The sequence below is a fragment of the Electrona antarctica genome (assembly GCF_951216825.1).
Source record: "Electrona antarctica genome assembly, chromosome: 4".
In the NCBI taxonomy this organism is placed as follows: Eukaryota; Metazoa; Chordata; class Actinopteri; order Myctophiformes; family Myctophidae; genus Electrona; species Electrona antarctica.
In genome coordinates this window covers 30,693,215-30,707,582 of record NC_136809.1, presented here as the reverse complement: position 1 = coordinate 30,707,582, position 14,368 = coordinate 30,693,215, and the positions used below count along the sequence as shown (strand labels likewise).

At 40.1% G+C, this 14,368-nt stretch overlaps 2 protein-coding genes across 2 annotated transcripts; one reads left to right on the top strand and one right to left on the bottom strand.

Annotated features, from left to right (window-relative positions):
• Positions 1 to 397: 397 nt before the first annotated feature.
• Positions 398 to 2,327, top strand: dpy30 (dpy-30 histone methyltransferase complex regulatory subunit). Its single transcript, XM_079500035.1, has 5 exons — positions 398 to 547; positions 1,347 to 1,387; positions 1,488 to 1,535; positions 1,890 to 2,032; positions 2,145 to 2,327. The coding sequence occupies exons 1-5, from the start codon at positions 538 to 540 to the stop codon at positions 2,215 to 2,217; spliced, it is 315 nt and encodes a 104-aa protein (XP_079356161.1). The 5' UTR covers positions 398 to 537; the 3' UTR covers positions 2,218 to 2,327.
• Positions 2,328 to 2,600: 273 nt separating this feature from the next.
• Positions 2,601 to 12,347, bottom strand: psen2 (presenilin 2). The gene is made up of 11 exons (XM_079500033.1): positions 12,218 to 12,347; positions 11,709 to 11,878; positions 10,932 to 11,140; positions 9,693 to 9,834; positions 8,315 to 8,382; positions 7,629 to 7,849; positions 6,967 to 7,065; positions 6,265 to 6,333; positions 5,170 to 5,292; positions 4,890 to 5,005; positions 2,601 to 4,451 (listed from the first exon to the last, which is right to left on the bottom strand). The coding sequence occupies exons 2-11, from the start codon at positions 11,841 to 11,843 to the stop codon at positions 4,296 to 4,298; spliced, it is 1,338 nt and encodes a 445-aa protein (XP_079356159.1). The 5' UTR covers positions 11,844 to 11,878; positions 12,218 to 12,347; the 3' UTR covers positions 2,601 to 4,295.
• Between the last annotated feature and the right edge of the window lie 2,021 nt (positions 12,348 to 14,368).

Below are 14,368 nucleotides of genomic sequence, written 5' to 3'. Positions count from 1 at the left end.
CCAAGGTAAAGATAGCTGATAAATCGAATTTGTAAGGGCCGGCCGGGGGACTTCAAAATAAGACTCTTGACTAATATTTTAGAAGATTTTTTTGTAACGAATTTACAATGAAAAACTACTAGTGTAGATCCTGCCAGTAATATGTTGGAAGAAAAACGTACACATAAAAAAAAAATCTATATATATTTTTGCGATATGTGAGTTTTTTAAATGGCATAAAAGTCACAAGTGAATGCTATGTGAATATGCATGCAATTACTGATTCCAAATATCCATAGAATGTGATACACATTCATACGGTACATTACATTCTAGGGCTAAATTTCACTTAGGTTTCGATTGACACACACACGTATGTGACTCTTCATTTAAACGAAATACCCTATGCGAAATACGAATTATGTTTTAATTTGGAGGTAAACGTCATTAAAGGAAGTGTTTTTTACGCGTTCTAGATTTCTAGCGTAGTAGCGTAGCCAAGGAAGCAGAGTTTACGTAGTCGACTCCACGCGCCCTGCGTAAACACCAACAACAAACATGGCGGATGGTAAGTAAATCATTGTTCGTCTAACTGAATTTATCTGGGGTTTTTTCCAATGTTTTTTTTTATTTGGTTCTATCACTATAGTGTTGTATAATATAATATCGCACAACTAACGCTTGCACTCTGAAGTCTCTCTTGTTATTGCTCTGTACAATGTATGTGTCACTACATTGTTGCTAAGCTAGCTGCTGCTTACCGCCACTGATTCACCATGATTCACATACGATTTGGTTATTCATTCATTCTGTGATACGCTGGATTTGGTGCTGGGTATAACAGTATGCGACCAAATCCAAAGCAACATTCAAAACCACAAATTTCAAGGGACACCAAAATAATCTTGGTTTTAAAATATTCAAGAAAAAGACAACCGAAGGAACTGTACGGCTCTGCTGCTTCAAATCAAACTGGAAGGAATTAGAATGGGCTTTAACTTCCCTCACAGAAATAAAAGTTAAAAGTTACTCCAGAAGATGCCATTCTTACCATGCCCCTAGCCCTGAAACATAACTGTCAGTACGGGCGTCATTAGCCGCAATTTGCAACACTAGATTATTTTTATAATGGGACGACTCCAGAGTTGCAAATTGCGGCTAGGGCGTCATGTGAACCATGTCTAGTAGTCTACATAGCCCCATATGTGCCCTCAGTCCACACTGAAGCAGTTTAGACATACACCACGTTTGTTTACAATTCGCTATCTTACTGTGACTTTTGTCATACATTAAAGAATGCGAAAATAATGACAAAACTGCACATCATGTATGAGTTAAGAGTTTGTAATGTGTGTGTGTGTGTTTAGACCACACAGATGCAGATCAGTCCATGGAGGGACATACCCCAGTAAGTAGCCTAAGATGCATCTGTTCAAAAAACAAAATGCAGTCAAACTTTGTGCTCTTAATATTATAAAGGTGTTACATTGTGTCTTCTATTCTTCTAGGTGGCTGAAAACCCCCATGCTGAATATGGTCTGACAGAAAATATCCAGGTAACTATTGAGAACTACACTACAATGTTGGCTAGAGAGACATTCATCAGCGTCCCTACATGCAGACCCTCAAAAGTGCCCCTAGTGTGCTAAATTAACATTGGAGAATTGTTAAATAATAATATTGGTTTGCTCAATTTGAGGAACCCATTTGGTGGGAACCTTGCTTTTCATGTGTATTTTTGCCTCTGGGGCACCACCTCCTTTCCTGTGAAAAACAGTAACTTTATTTGGCTCCTCCCATTTCTTAGTCCACTTCCTGTCTTAAGAATAATCTTTGCCATAAGGTTTGCTATGTTATGATTGTAAGAGCACCATCTGGAATGTAAACATCTAAATGTCTGCTTGTTGTAGAGAATAGTGGAGAATGAGAAAACCAATACAGAGAAGACTTCCAAGCAGAAAGTGGACTTGCAGTCCCTCCCCACCAGGGCGTACCTGGACCAGACCGTGGTGCCCATTCTGCTTCAAGGTTTATCAGTGCTGGCCAAGGACAGGTAGGCTTCAATGGGATCATTAGAAATTCATATTAGGATCTGGTTGGTATGTATTGTCAACATTTCACTTGATTTGAAGTAATTTCTTCTCTTCTGATTTCTTCTCTTCCAGACCACCGAATCCAATAGAATATTTAGCAGCTTACCTTCTCAAGAACAAGTCACAGTATGAGGACCGAAATTAGACCTGGACACTGGAGAGACCCGTGTTTGAAAAGTAGTTGCTTCATGTGTTTACTAATGATTCAGTAGTGATTTTCTTTTTACAGAATAAAGATGTGACTATGATTGTCAATCGTGTTCTGTGACCATTATCTGCCATATAGTGATTAAATGCATTTTAATATAGCTGGGTATCTTGACATTTTTCAATAACGGTAAAATATAAACTCATGTCTTTGCCAATAATAGCATGTATCATTTTAAGTGAGGTATTTGCTGTTTCACATACCATTTGTTTCTAAATAGATAATTTGATCGAATAAATACAAGTTTTTAATTCATTATTACAGGTCAGCATTTTGATGCTTTTGCTTAGTACACATACTTACATTGTCTCGCTCTAGGCCATTTGTATATTGTGTACCACTTTATTGCACATCACAATGGAAACAGTAATTTGAATTAACAAAAATGACCATTTGGGAACATTCACTTCATTTTCATTATTTAGTTACAAAATCAAATGTTACACCTTAATTACAGTCTATAAAATATACATCTTCAATATAAAGACTAAATACAGTACATACTCATAGCAAGTAAAAGTCCCCCACCCAGTCAGTTTTATTTTGTCTACCTATCTAGAATGTTACATGTGGTAAATGGCAACTGAATAGCAATGAAGGTGCAAAAAAGTATTTTACGAGACAGAACGACATTGGCACACCATTGTTTCCAAGTTATTGTATCACTTGCACAATTTAAATTGCCTGAATCAACATTGATAATGTAACTATGTATCAATGATTAATTATTGGGTTCTATGCTATTCATCTTAATTATTAGAAGGGAAAATGTCACGGGTAAAGGGCACTCAAGAGTATATATTATGTTAATTTAAAACGTAGTCTATCTGGAATATCCTTGAATATAAATATCTTACTGGAATTTTCTCTTATGGTTAAAAAAAAAGACCTGTGGTAATCTTGGTAGAGATTTAAGGGAGACAGACAAAATATAGATTCAAATTTGGTAACTTATTCACCTTGAACTCTAAACTCTAGTTTGGTTAATCGCATGGACAATATGAGCCAGGTTCAGGTAAATATCACTTGTGGCTTAAAAAAAAGGAATATAAAAGTTACATAGTCATTTATGTATTGAGTGAGTTTCATTATATCTGGTACAATTTCAAATATAGGTGGTAAGATCGTGATAACGTGTTGTAGAGACACTTTCAGTTCAAAAGCTATGAAGTTACAAATTTCAAAATTTGGAAAAATATAAACCTGCATCACTTGAAATCACGCTAGTAGCCATAACTCCCACATAGAAGGCCACACAAAACTAACAATCCCTGATCCTCTGCCCACTTCCCAACTACCCCCCACCCCTTATGGCATGGGCATGGCAATTTCAAGATGGTCTTCGATGCAACTGGCATTACGAATGGGCTACGTAATAGGCTGATTGGCCACACCGCCACATTGTGGGCTTCAACATATTCGTGCTTGTTAATACAAGCTCTTAATCCTTTGCCCAGCTTCCATGCAAAGCTTTAGTTGAAAAAAAACCCCATTCCTTAATAATGCAAAAGGTGACATGGGAGAGAAGCATCTGTTCATTAATGCTGAACATACAAATTAGTTAGGGAATAGGGCTTAGTTAGTAAAATGTGTGACCAATCTGCAAAATAAATGCCTACCTATAGCTTTCTTCACAAATGTGTTCATAAAGGGGTCTACTATCACTTCTCAATTTGTTCCAACCCAACTCCCTTGGAAAATGTTGTGACAGCTGCTGAAAGTTGGGGTACCACTAACAACCTATATGCAGGCAAAATTTAAGTAGCATGTGACAGGTCAAACTAGGGTGTTCATGATTCTGAATCCATTGCAATTTTTTATGCATGAAAAACACTTCTTGGCCCAAAAAACAGCCATAGACACTTCCAAATGTGATGACCTCATCACATTTTTGATGAGTGATAAGATGAACACATTTGTCAAGAAGCTATTGGTAAGCATTTATTTTGCAGATAATTGGTCTAACTAGCCCTAACTAAATCCCTGGAGATGGAGAGTAGGAGTTGGTTTGAAGCTTAGATATAGTACTGGTGAGCAGCAAGGTTTTCCATGAAGGGTCTGACGAGGTAGTCTGTTGAGAAGTAGAAGACCAAGCCAAAGGTGATAGAGATGGGAAGGGCTGGTAGAGCTTTCTTAAAAATGGCCAGAAGCAGAAGGGTGAGGCACAATCCCTGCATGACACAGAATGTAGAGAATTATAAGATGGAAATTTACAGTGGTAGGAAATGTGTATCTATGACACCAAGTCAATAGGCAGAACATTAAAGAATGTGCATCGTTTCATGTGCTGGGACGATTTCTTTCAGTATAATGTACCATGTATTTTAATGCATGACCTTAAAAAGATTCACATACTGTATATCAAAACTCAGTGTTTTCAACAAATAAATATAGCCCTATGTCCTACATAGTTTGTGGGAACTATCTTATTTACATTATGGTTAAAGTTATAATACATAGTTGATATCTTAAAAAGTCTCCAATTTAAGTGTTGAGAAATGCAGAAGAGTGTCTTGACCATGTACTGCATAGGAACAGTGTTTTTTATAGGGAAATCTAGTTAAAAATTCCTTTGCATTCAAAATATCAGTTGGAAATTTTTTACTTACTATGAGAATAGCCACAAAGCAGGCTAGCAAGGTGTTCCAGTCTCCACCAGTGGCAGCAGCCTTCCCTACCAGTACGCTGTAGAAGATGAAGTCCCCTAGACCTAACTTTATCCCTCCTAGAGAGACGAAACACAAGTCCAGTTGATCCTTTAGAATTTAGTTTGTATCCCTCTGAGTAAATGAAATAAGTTGAAACCTACATATTTTACCTGAAGACAAAAACATTGATAACTCACATAAACTGTGTTTTTAAACCATTTACAATTAAATGATCACTTACTGTCCTCTTCAAGCTCTTCCTCTGTTGAATAAGACCTGGACATTCCTGAGGGCACACTGCGGTCTGGCTCTGTTGTCCTGTCTGGCTCCACATCACTGCCATCATTCTGATGGGCCTCCTCGTCTGAGACACAAAAACGGCAGCGAGCAATGCAAGTCAAAGCCTGCCTCATCTGACAATTTTTTGGTGCTCATGTTAGATACTTTTTATCACCACTAGAGATGTGTGTGGCATTCTGCTAGACCAACTTTGAACTAATTCAAATCTCATACCCCCAGTTTGTACATGAAAAGGCAGAGAAAACAGGGAGGCAAACTCACCTACTAGCCAGAGGGCCTATGGGCTCTGAATGTGCATGTACACAGAGTCTGTATTTGTTGTCCGCAATTGGCACACATAAAATAAACAAATGGGACTCTGACACCTTTGTCCGTCATTCAAGATTTCAGATCAGGCTCCATTTCCTGCGTTTTTTTCTTTGCAAAATATAGACAAGATGATGAATTTGAGAAGTGTTTTTCGGCTGAACACTGAATAGCCTACAGTGTCTGCAGATTCAGTCCATCACACTGTTTTGATGCAATGGTGCAATTTGGAATGCCAATTAAACTCTTGAAGTGTGTATGTATCTCTAGTGCCAGTCACTGGTCAGGATCAACTTGGTCACAGAAATTGTGGCTCGGTATTACTAAACTGGGCCAGTGAAAAAAACATTGAAACGATAATTTTGCAGCTCCTTGATGTCGGGATCAGCAGGTGAAACTCTCCATGCCCTTAATACGATCTCAGAGTGGATGGACCAATATTTTATTTTATTTTTTCTGTTTTGTGAACACAAAATCATTTTCACTGATTGAAATAATTTTGTTTTCTTCTGCGAATTCTTCGTTCCACAACAAATAGGGAAATATGGACTCGGTGTGGAAGGGCCTTTAATCAATGGACTTTTAAGAAAAAGCATAGCATTCATCTAAGCCTAAGGAGGCCTAAATATTAAAATTGTATTTATTTTATTCCCTTTTATTTTTCTTGCCTTTTGGGTAGACTAAACACTTCATTTGGTTAAGGTTTGTTTGAAAAAACACAAAAACATACCTGTATCACCATTACCGGTCCCTCTGCTTTCTGGAGGGTTAGCCATTCCTACCATCCATATCATGGCGGCTGGAAATTGAAGACATGAGTTGGTCAGCTGACTTGAGAAATAACATGAATATGAAAAATATTCTTGAAGTTGAGATTAAATGAAAAATGCCTTGTTAAGATATTGTGCGGCGTTACAATTTAACGGTAAGTCAAAAAAGAAAAGACAAAAATGAAAATCAATTTTTATTCTTATATAAAAATCTAATCATGCTTTTTTCGTGTAAAATAAAATACAGTATGACTTGAGCTTGGACCAACCAATTTCAACAAATAATATGACATCGACCTATAAATTAATCTTCAACTTCAAAATTGAAGTACTGTAATCCATGTTTGTTATGACACGGCTACTTTTCAACACAGATTCCTCCTAAATAATGTTATGTCACGCCTCCATGTCCCGTTTCATTTGGAAATACATCACTATATGGAAGTTACATTGCCTGGTTAACCACTCCCGTTTGAAAACATTTCATTTCAGAATGGAATGAAAGTGTAGTATACTGGAACACCAACCTGAGCAGCTGATAATCAGGATTACAATACTGACCCGTGTTCTCATCACTACTGGCTGCTTTGGGTGATGACCTCGAAAATTAACTATCATACTGTTCCATTTGTAATTCAACATAAACTAAATTGTATACCTACATGAGTATATGAGGGCAGGGAAAATTGGTTCATTGCGTTCCTGGGCTGTTTCCACCAGCATCCTCAGAGGGCCTTTGGGACACAGGACTGCAACTAAATCTGTTAACAAAAGAACATGACTATGAAGTACTTGAACACAAATAAATGTCACACCCAACACCCATAGCCATATTCAGGCTAACTACTTATTGGGATCTCTCCGCGCATGCTAGTGGTCAGAATAACGGGAGGTCGAACCAGGGGAGCTCCCTTTAGTCCGAACGGTCCGACGAGTTGACTTAAAGTGAGATCGGATTATTGGTAGTGGATAGTGGTAGGACCTCTCTTTAGTCCAACCAGTCAGACTATTAGGTGGTTGGACCAAGGGGATGTCGGAAAAACGTTAGGTCGGACTTAACGGTAGGTCAGACTTAACAGTAGGTTGGACCAGCGGGCACTGCAGTCCCCGGCATTAGTTATGGGTTACATACACTGTGTAGTTCAAATTACATGAGTTTGGCACAAACACTGCCGTGGGTAGGGATTCTATTTACTGATATGGTACAGTATCACCTTCATGTTTATACTGTACATAACATGTGTTAGTGTTCCTGTACTGAACATGAATCGTAACTTACTAATCAGCACAATTATGCAGTGGTAGAGAAACACAATTCATTCACCATAGATGGAGATAGCCCCTAGTATGACCCAGGCAGACCACTCAGGCAGGTACTTGACAAAGACCAGGGCCATGAGAGCACTGATGATAATTAGGTAAGCCTGTTGGAGTTGTAGAGGTCCTTTCCAGTGTATACAGATCATCCCCACTGCCCCAAAGTTCCAGACGATGACGGCCACTGTGGGGTAGTCCATGGCTATGTTGTATGTCTTAAACACCTCCCTGAGAAGATAAGTCAGAGAAAGTAAAAATACACCAATGTGCGTGCACGCACAACTAGGCTTGAGAGAGAGATAAGCCGACCTCTCCTTTATCTCCCAATAGTCAAAAAAGCCACTTCTCTTGTACCCTACTGGTACACCTGCTGGTAAGGAGCCCCCACCGGGAGGTATGTGCTGGATGTTAACACCCTGAGCGGCATAAACGGAGGTCTCCGTCCTATCAAATACTGTAGTTACACTCAGCGCTCAGGATGGAGATTAATTACAGGACGGAACATTAATGATATCATAACAGAACACACCACTCCACTTGAAATGGGCCCTGAAGAAACAAATCGCTGGGTGTCCTGATTTAATGGTTACAAATACCCCCGGGCGTTCTAGGTGTTAACTAGATCTGTGAACTGAGTAATTCTGTATCAGCATAGCATGCAGTAAGCTGTTTCACATGAGATCCAGTACTTACCCCAGATACATGTAACTGAACCAGAAGAGCAGCATAAGAGAGGAGAGTATCAGCCAGCCGTGGATGAACTAAAACAACACACACACAATGATAAATTAAAATCTTAGATTTTGGAGAAAGGTATTCATGGTCTAATGTATATTGTGTTGTTCCTATAATGTGCATAAGTAGTACGGTATACAGTGGTGTCATGCTCGTAGCAAGCAGTACCCCAGCGTGGTACCAATATTTACTGCCCCATTCGCAGCTTTTAACAAGCAACAAACGCAACTTGTGCAGAACAATGGTCCATGTGTGATCGGTTAGTACCAGGACCAGTTAAAGAACCTGTAGATTATCAACACAGTATTATGGTGCTATTAACAGCAGTAACAATTAACACTCTATGCTTTGCTAGTAGTAGACTGGTAGTGTGTGTTGTTACTGGTGTTTTACGGTTGTTTGAATTAATTTGTCACGAGTTGACTCTCATACAGGCCCGGTTCTTCCTACAGGCCGACGAAGCGGCGGCTTCGAGCGCCATAGGGGAGGGGCGCCAAAAAAACAACAAAAAAAACTCTGTCTGCCCAGTGTCCCCCCAGTGCCCCCCCAGTGCCCCCCAGTGCCTCCCCAGTGTCTCCCCAGTGCCAGTGTCCCGCCAGTGCCTCCACAGAGCCTCCCCAGTGTCCCCACAGTGCCTCCCCAATGGACCCCCAGTGCCTCCACAGTGTCCCCACTGTCCCCCCAGTGCCTCCACAGTGTCTCCTCAATTTTTGGGACAGAGTAAAAAAAAAACAAAAAAAAAACTTTTTTTATTTTTTTATTTTTTGAAGGGGGGGGGGGGGGGGGGGGGGGGCGCCGCGAAAAATCCTGCTTGGGGCGCCAGATTGCTCAGGACCGGCCCTGCTCTCATACACTATACTGTAGCTGTGCACATGTAGGCGCACACGTGTTTGCATGTGGTACCGGGTGGAAAACAATACACCACTGGTAGTATATAAATTGTAGCTATGCCCATGTAGCAATCCCACAAAAGACCAATTCCAATATATTTATTGTACTTGATAAAATAATTATGAAAAGGTTTCTTATATTTGTGCTTTGACTCTCATACAATACAGACTTATCAGTGATATTTGTCTACATTGAAATCAGTCCATGCTGCAAGCCCCAACAGTCTGTATTCAGTTTCAATGCTGAATGACAGACATGCCAAAGTAGCTATCTTTATGTGATCATAAGGGCCAGTACAGAAGAAAATGCTGTTGTATCCAACAGCAACAACAAAAAATCACCCCACCAACACCCTAGTGAGATGAAAATCGATGTCTTATTGTTAAACCGACATTTCCCACACCTACTAACAAGCCAATAAGCAGATCAGTTTCAACCTTCTAACCTTATAACAGCGGTACTTGTACAAGACCACCAGGAAGATGGTCATGACCACAATGACGCTGATCATGATGATGGTGTTCAGAAGTGAGTTGAGGAGACGCAGGCCCACTGATGGCGTGTCCTCTGTGAAGGGAGTATAAATCCTGCAGGTACACCAAACAAAGTCCAAAATCTCATCAGCATTGATCTTGACAGTAATACAAAGGAAAATATGTAACTCTCCCTCCCTTTTACCTATAACAGAGTGTGTGTGTGTGTGTGTGTGTGTGTGTGTGTGTGCGCGAGCGTGTCATCCGAGCCATCAAGTCAGTATATAAAAGTACATGGATACAAGAAGCCACTGGACGGCTTATCAGTTCTGCACAATTATTATCGCAATGCAGAGAAATGCAATGTGCAACAAAATCACCAGGCAAAGTCTAATAATGCCATGGCTTCCTTTTGGGTCTCTGATTTCAAGTTGATGATGTCAGGTTACAAATGTTTCTTCTTATTGTGATTATTAGGTTGTTATTGTTAGGTTGACATTAATCCCTAGAGCCAGACAGTTGCCTCCCACAATTTTCAAATGCTTCCGTCATACAGTCTGGAGCACGGAAGCTCTGACAATGATTAGAGGATAAAGCAGATGTGATGCCTCCTCCCCGCTTCCATTTTGTTGTTACATAGTCACACAAAATTGCCTTAATAAATATAAATCAAAATAATCTAAGCGTATTTAGCTCGCTGCTTATCAGACATGACAATGACCATTAAATTGGTTGACTGGATTGGATGATTTGAAATTAATGAGAAATGTGGGGTCTGGCCCAACCACTAAACGGCACATGGCTACTGATGGACATCATGGTTGTAATGGTGATACAACCTGGAACCTTTAAGTTATTATGACAAGTTCTCTCAAACAAATGGAATAGGAGACCTCTGTGTCTTTCAGTAATGCATCACTAAGGAGGAGTCCTTTTACAAAGTTATATAAGGAAATATAAGATGCACATGTTGTTGTTTTCCCTAGTCCTGGCCCCAAAAAGAACAATGAGTTATCATGCTGTCAGCACGGTTCCTATTTCAAGTAACAACTTCAGCTTTTGTTATCTATTTAATATCCAAAATCTTCACACTATCTGGACACTCTCCTCCCGTCTTTCCCCATCTCTCTCCAGTGTGTTCTAATTAACGCACACAGACACTTCCAAAAATAATAACGTATGTGCATGGCAACAACTGAATGAACACCTACAGCTGCTGCCCGTTCTTCTCTGTGTAGAAGCTGACAGATTTGATGGTGGCGACCACCACCACCATGCAGAGGGTGACAGGAACAAAGAGCATGATGACATGCTTGGCTCCATATTTCAGGGTCAGTTCCTCCTCATCCACGTCTAGCTCACGTTCCACAGTGCTGTGGTCCACACCAGCAGCAGGCCCTCCCCTTCCGTCTGGCCGACTCTGCATTGAACGTGGGAGGGGGGCAGACAGGGTTAAACTCATAGCCTGGAAACCAGACGAATCTGCCACAGGAAAAATAATCCCTGGGGAAATTGGTCTGGCACTCCTCAGTTTGAATTACATTTTGCTCACCCCAGAGTTGTGGGTTTGTAACCGCCCCTTGGAAAGAAATCTCCACACCGAAGTTCCAGACTAATATCTACGTAGTGATATTAATAGTCTGGCCATGCTATTATACTCAGTGTGGTGGACAAAGTACTCAACCCCACAACTTGAGTCAAAGTAGTAGTACTCATGGTCAAAATACTCAACTGAACAAGGTTCAAGGTTGTCTTTATTTGTCTCCTTAAGGAGAAATTTCACAGCTGCATACAAATAACATTATAACACAATTAACAAAAGAAAAACACCATGAAACACACCAACATCAAAACTGAGATATTGCACACATTCCCTTGATAAAGTGCAACTAGTCAATAAAGTGCATCTAGTCAGTTACGGATGCTGCCGTTAGGAACGTTGCTCAGTCAAAGTATTTTACAGTATAGTAAGTATAACTATGACTTACCCTTTTGGGCTCCATATCCGTGGTGGGCATGGGCTGGTCAGGGTCTGGCTGGTAAGGCGGTACAACCGGAGTCTCTGATGGGACCAAAGCAGTCCTCTCATTGTATGAGTCCTCTTCGCTGTCTGATGTATTCATGGGTGTAATATTCACTACCACACCAAGGCAAAGACCTGAACAGGTGGTCACACGTCATTAGCAACATAACATTTGAGTTTAGACCTGATTCATTTGATCAAAAATAAATGTTATTCCTGCAACTTCCCAGTTGTTAGCTATACTATAGTATGTTATATAAGGAGCACGATGATCAGAACTGAGTAACTGATGGATGATCAGAACTGAGTAACTGAATAAACTGATGGATAGATTGCAAGCACCGTGAAGCACGCTAGCAACAGAAGTGAATCTTGCCGAATGATCCCCTGCTACGTCATGTACTGAACTATTTTGGTGTTACTGTGATTGCCACGTGCTAAACCCAATTATTTGGTCCAAAACAAAGTAATTACCTTCACGAATTCCACTTCTTTCTCATGAAAAATGTTAATACATCACTGGGATTTCTCCACCGACGGCAAGCAGAAACAAACACAGGATCAACAAGGAAGGAAGGGACGGGTGCATCTGTGTCAGCTGATTTGGAATAGACCACGTGATCACTCGAGAATGACGTCATTTGAGACCTCATGACCAGAAATCTCTGCTCATGAAGTGCACGATTAGATGTCATGTGGCGCGAACACACCGTGCGCGTGGGGGTCGGGGCCGAATATATACTCTAGGGGCCGACCACAAAACCGAGCAAAAGCAAAACTCATATCTCCTTTCTCCATATTTCCAACTTTTTATGTTTTTTTGTAAATTACTGCCGTGGCGCACAGAAGAAGCGAACATCAATATGGATAATTGACGGGTACACTTGTAATTCATTCACTGACTCATTATATGATGATAAAACCCTTGCAACTAAAGTGTATTTCTACAAATTATGAATAACAGTGTATTCTATTGGAATTAATAATAATTCCAATAATAATTATGTCCACAAGGTGGAGCTAAGTGCAATAGGTCCTCTAACATCGTGTGTGTGTGTGTGTGTGTGTGTGTGTGTGTGTGTGTGTGTGAGAAAGCGAGAGAGAGGCATTGCGTATTTGCATTGTGTAGCCTATTATAGAGATTTCTCTGTGATATAAAGCTAACTATTGGTTCTCATGATAACATACAGTAGCCTATATTTGTGTAGCCCTATTGCTACATTGTGTTTCTTAAAGTGTACAACTGGACCAAAATGTTTTACACCTTCAATTTGAAATTAATAATAACTAAGCATTACTATTTTCCTGTCCAATCCTCCTGCAAAGGGGTTCAGCTTGTAGAGTAACACATATGCAAAGGTTTGCAAAGGTTTAATCATAGGATATGTAAATTAGTCCGTTTGATGAGGGCTAGGTGCACAGAAAAATGACAAACCAGAAATCTCAATTGTTGCCGAGAATTTATTTTCTCCAAAAATAACTAGTTTCCAAAAAATAATGTTAAAAAAACTCAGGAAAAATATTCTTTCACAAAAATCAAATATAACTTCTCAAAATGAAAATAACAAACTTACATCATATGCTTAAATTCAAGCATCCAGTCTGGACATTACCAGTCCTAACACTGTAGTGCAGAGCTTCCCGCATGGTGCCCCTTCTCTCTCCCCAATAGAATGACTACCTACATTCCAAACCCAGGCCTCTGACTAGTGGCCCGAACCATCGGTCTAGTGACAGGTTTGCTCAAAGTATTCACTTGTAAATCTAGTGAACATGTAACCCAGAAAACATTTCCAAACCTTTACCATAACATTGTCAATCCAAAGTAATTTAACAACCCAGGTTTTAAACAACCCGTCCCTTTGTAATCATGCTAAATAGTATGCATTACCAGATACATGCACCCCTTCAAAATGGTGCAACCCAATCTGAATCCTCCACCTATAAAAGGAGCAGTGGATTCGGTGATGACTCCTTTGTGCAACTTTGACCAGGAAATGAGGATGGTGTGAGTAGTGTGTGTGGTTGACAATATAGTAATGCTACTTAAACTGTTTGACGTTGAAATAAATAAAAGTATGTTTGACCAACCAATTGTCTGTCCAATTTATGTGGTGAAATGAATGAATATATGTATACCAAACTGTAGAACAACTGATTGCTAACCTAGCCGGCATAGTTAGCAAACAATGACTGACAGAAAATGTGGAAAATAATAACAGGTTAGGAGGATATATTGTAATGAGGTTATGACAGAAAATGAAATACAATTAAACATGTGTGGCTCAAGAGGAAAAGTGAAAAGCAGTGAAAAGCAGTCTGTCTTTATCACACATCCCCCCCTTTAAGACCTGTCCCTCACATGTCTTTGCGGGACAGGAAGTCAGCCACCACATTATCCTTTCCAGCACGGTACTTCACAGTAAACTTATACGGCTGCAAAGAAAGGTACCACCGTGCTATTCTGCCATTTGTGTCTCTCATCCTGTGGATCCATTGGAGGGCACGATGATCAGTCTCGAGGATAAAGTCTTTTCCCAGGACGTAATACCTGAGCGTGTCAAGAGCCCACTTGATAGCTAGACCCTCCTTTTCGATGACTGAATAACGTGTCTCTCTTGGGTA

Bases quoted from the DNA above. Each gene is read 5' to 3' on its own strand.
- dpy30 (XM_079500035.1), top strand. The intron at 1,388-1,487 runs GTAAGTAGCCTA...CTATTCTTCTAG, and splicing joins CCATGGAGGGACATACCCCA to GTGGCTGAAAACCCCCATGC. The intron at 2,033-2,144 runs GTAGGCTTCAAT...CTTCTCTTCCAG, and splicing joins TCAGTGCTGGCCAAGGACAG to ACCACCGAATCCAATAGAAT.
- psen2 (XM_079500033.1), bottom strand. From the start codon at position 11,843: ATGAATACATCAGACAGCGAAGAGGACTCATACAATGAGAGGACTGCT. The intron at 5,006-5,169 runs GTAAGTGATCAT...TCGTCTCTCTAG, and splicing joins GGAAGAGCTTGAAGAGGACA to GAGGGATAAAGTTAGGTCTA. The intron at 4,452-4,889 runs GTAAGTAAAAAA...TGTGTCATGCAG, and splicing joins GCTTTGTGGCTATTCTCATA to GGATTGTGCCTCACCCTTCT.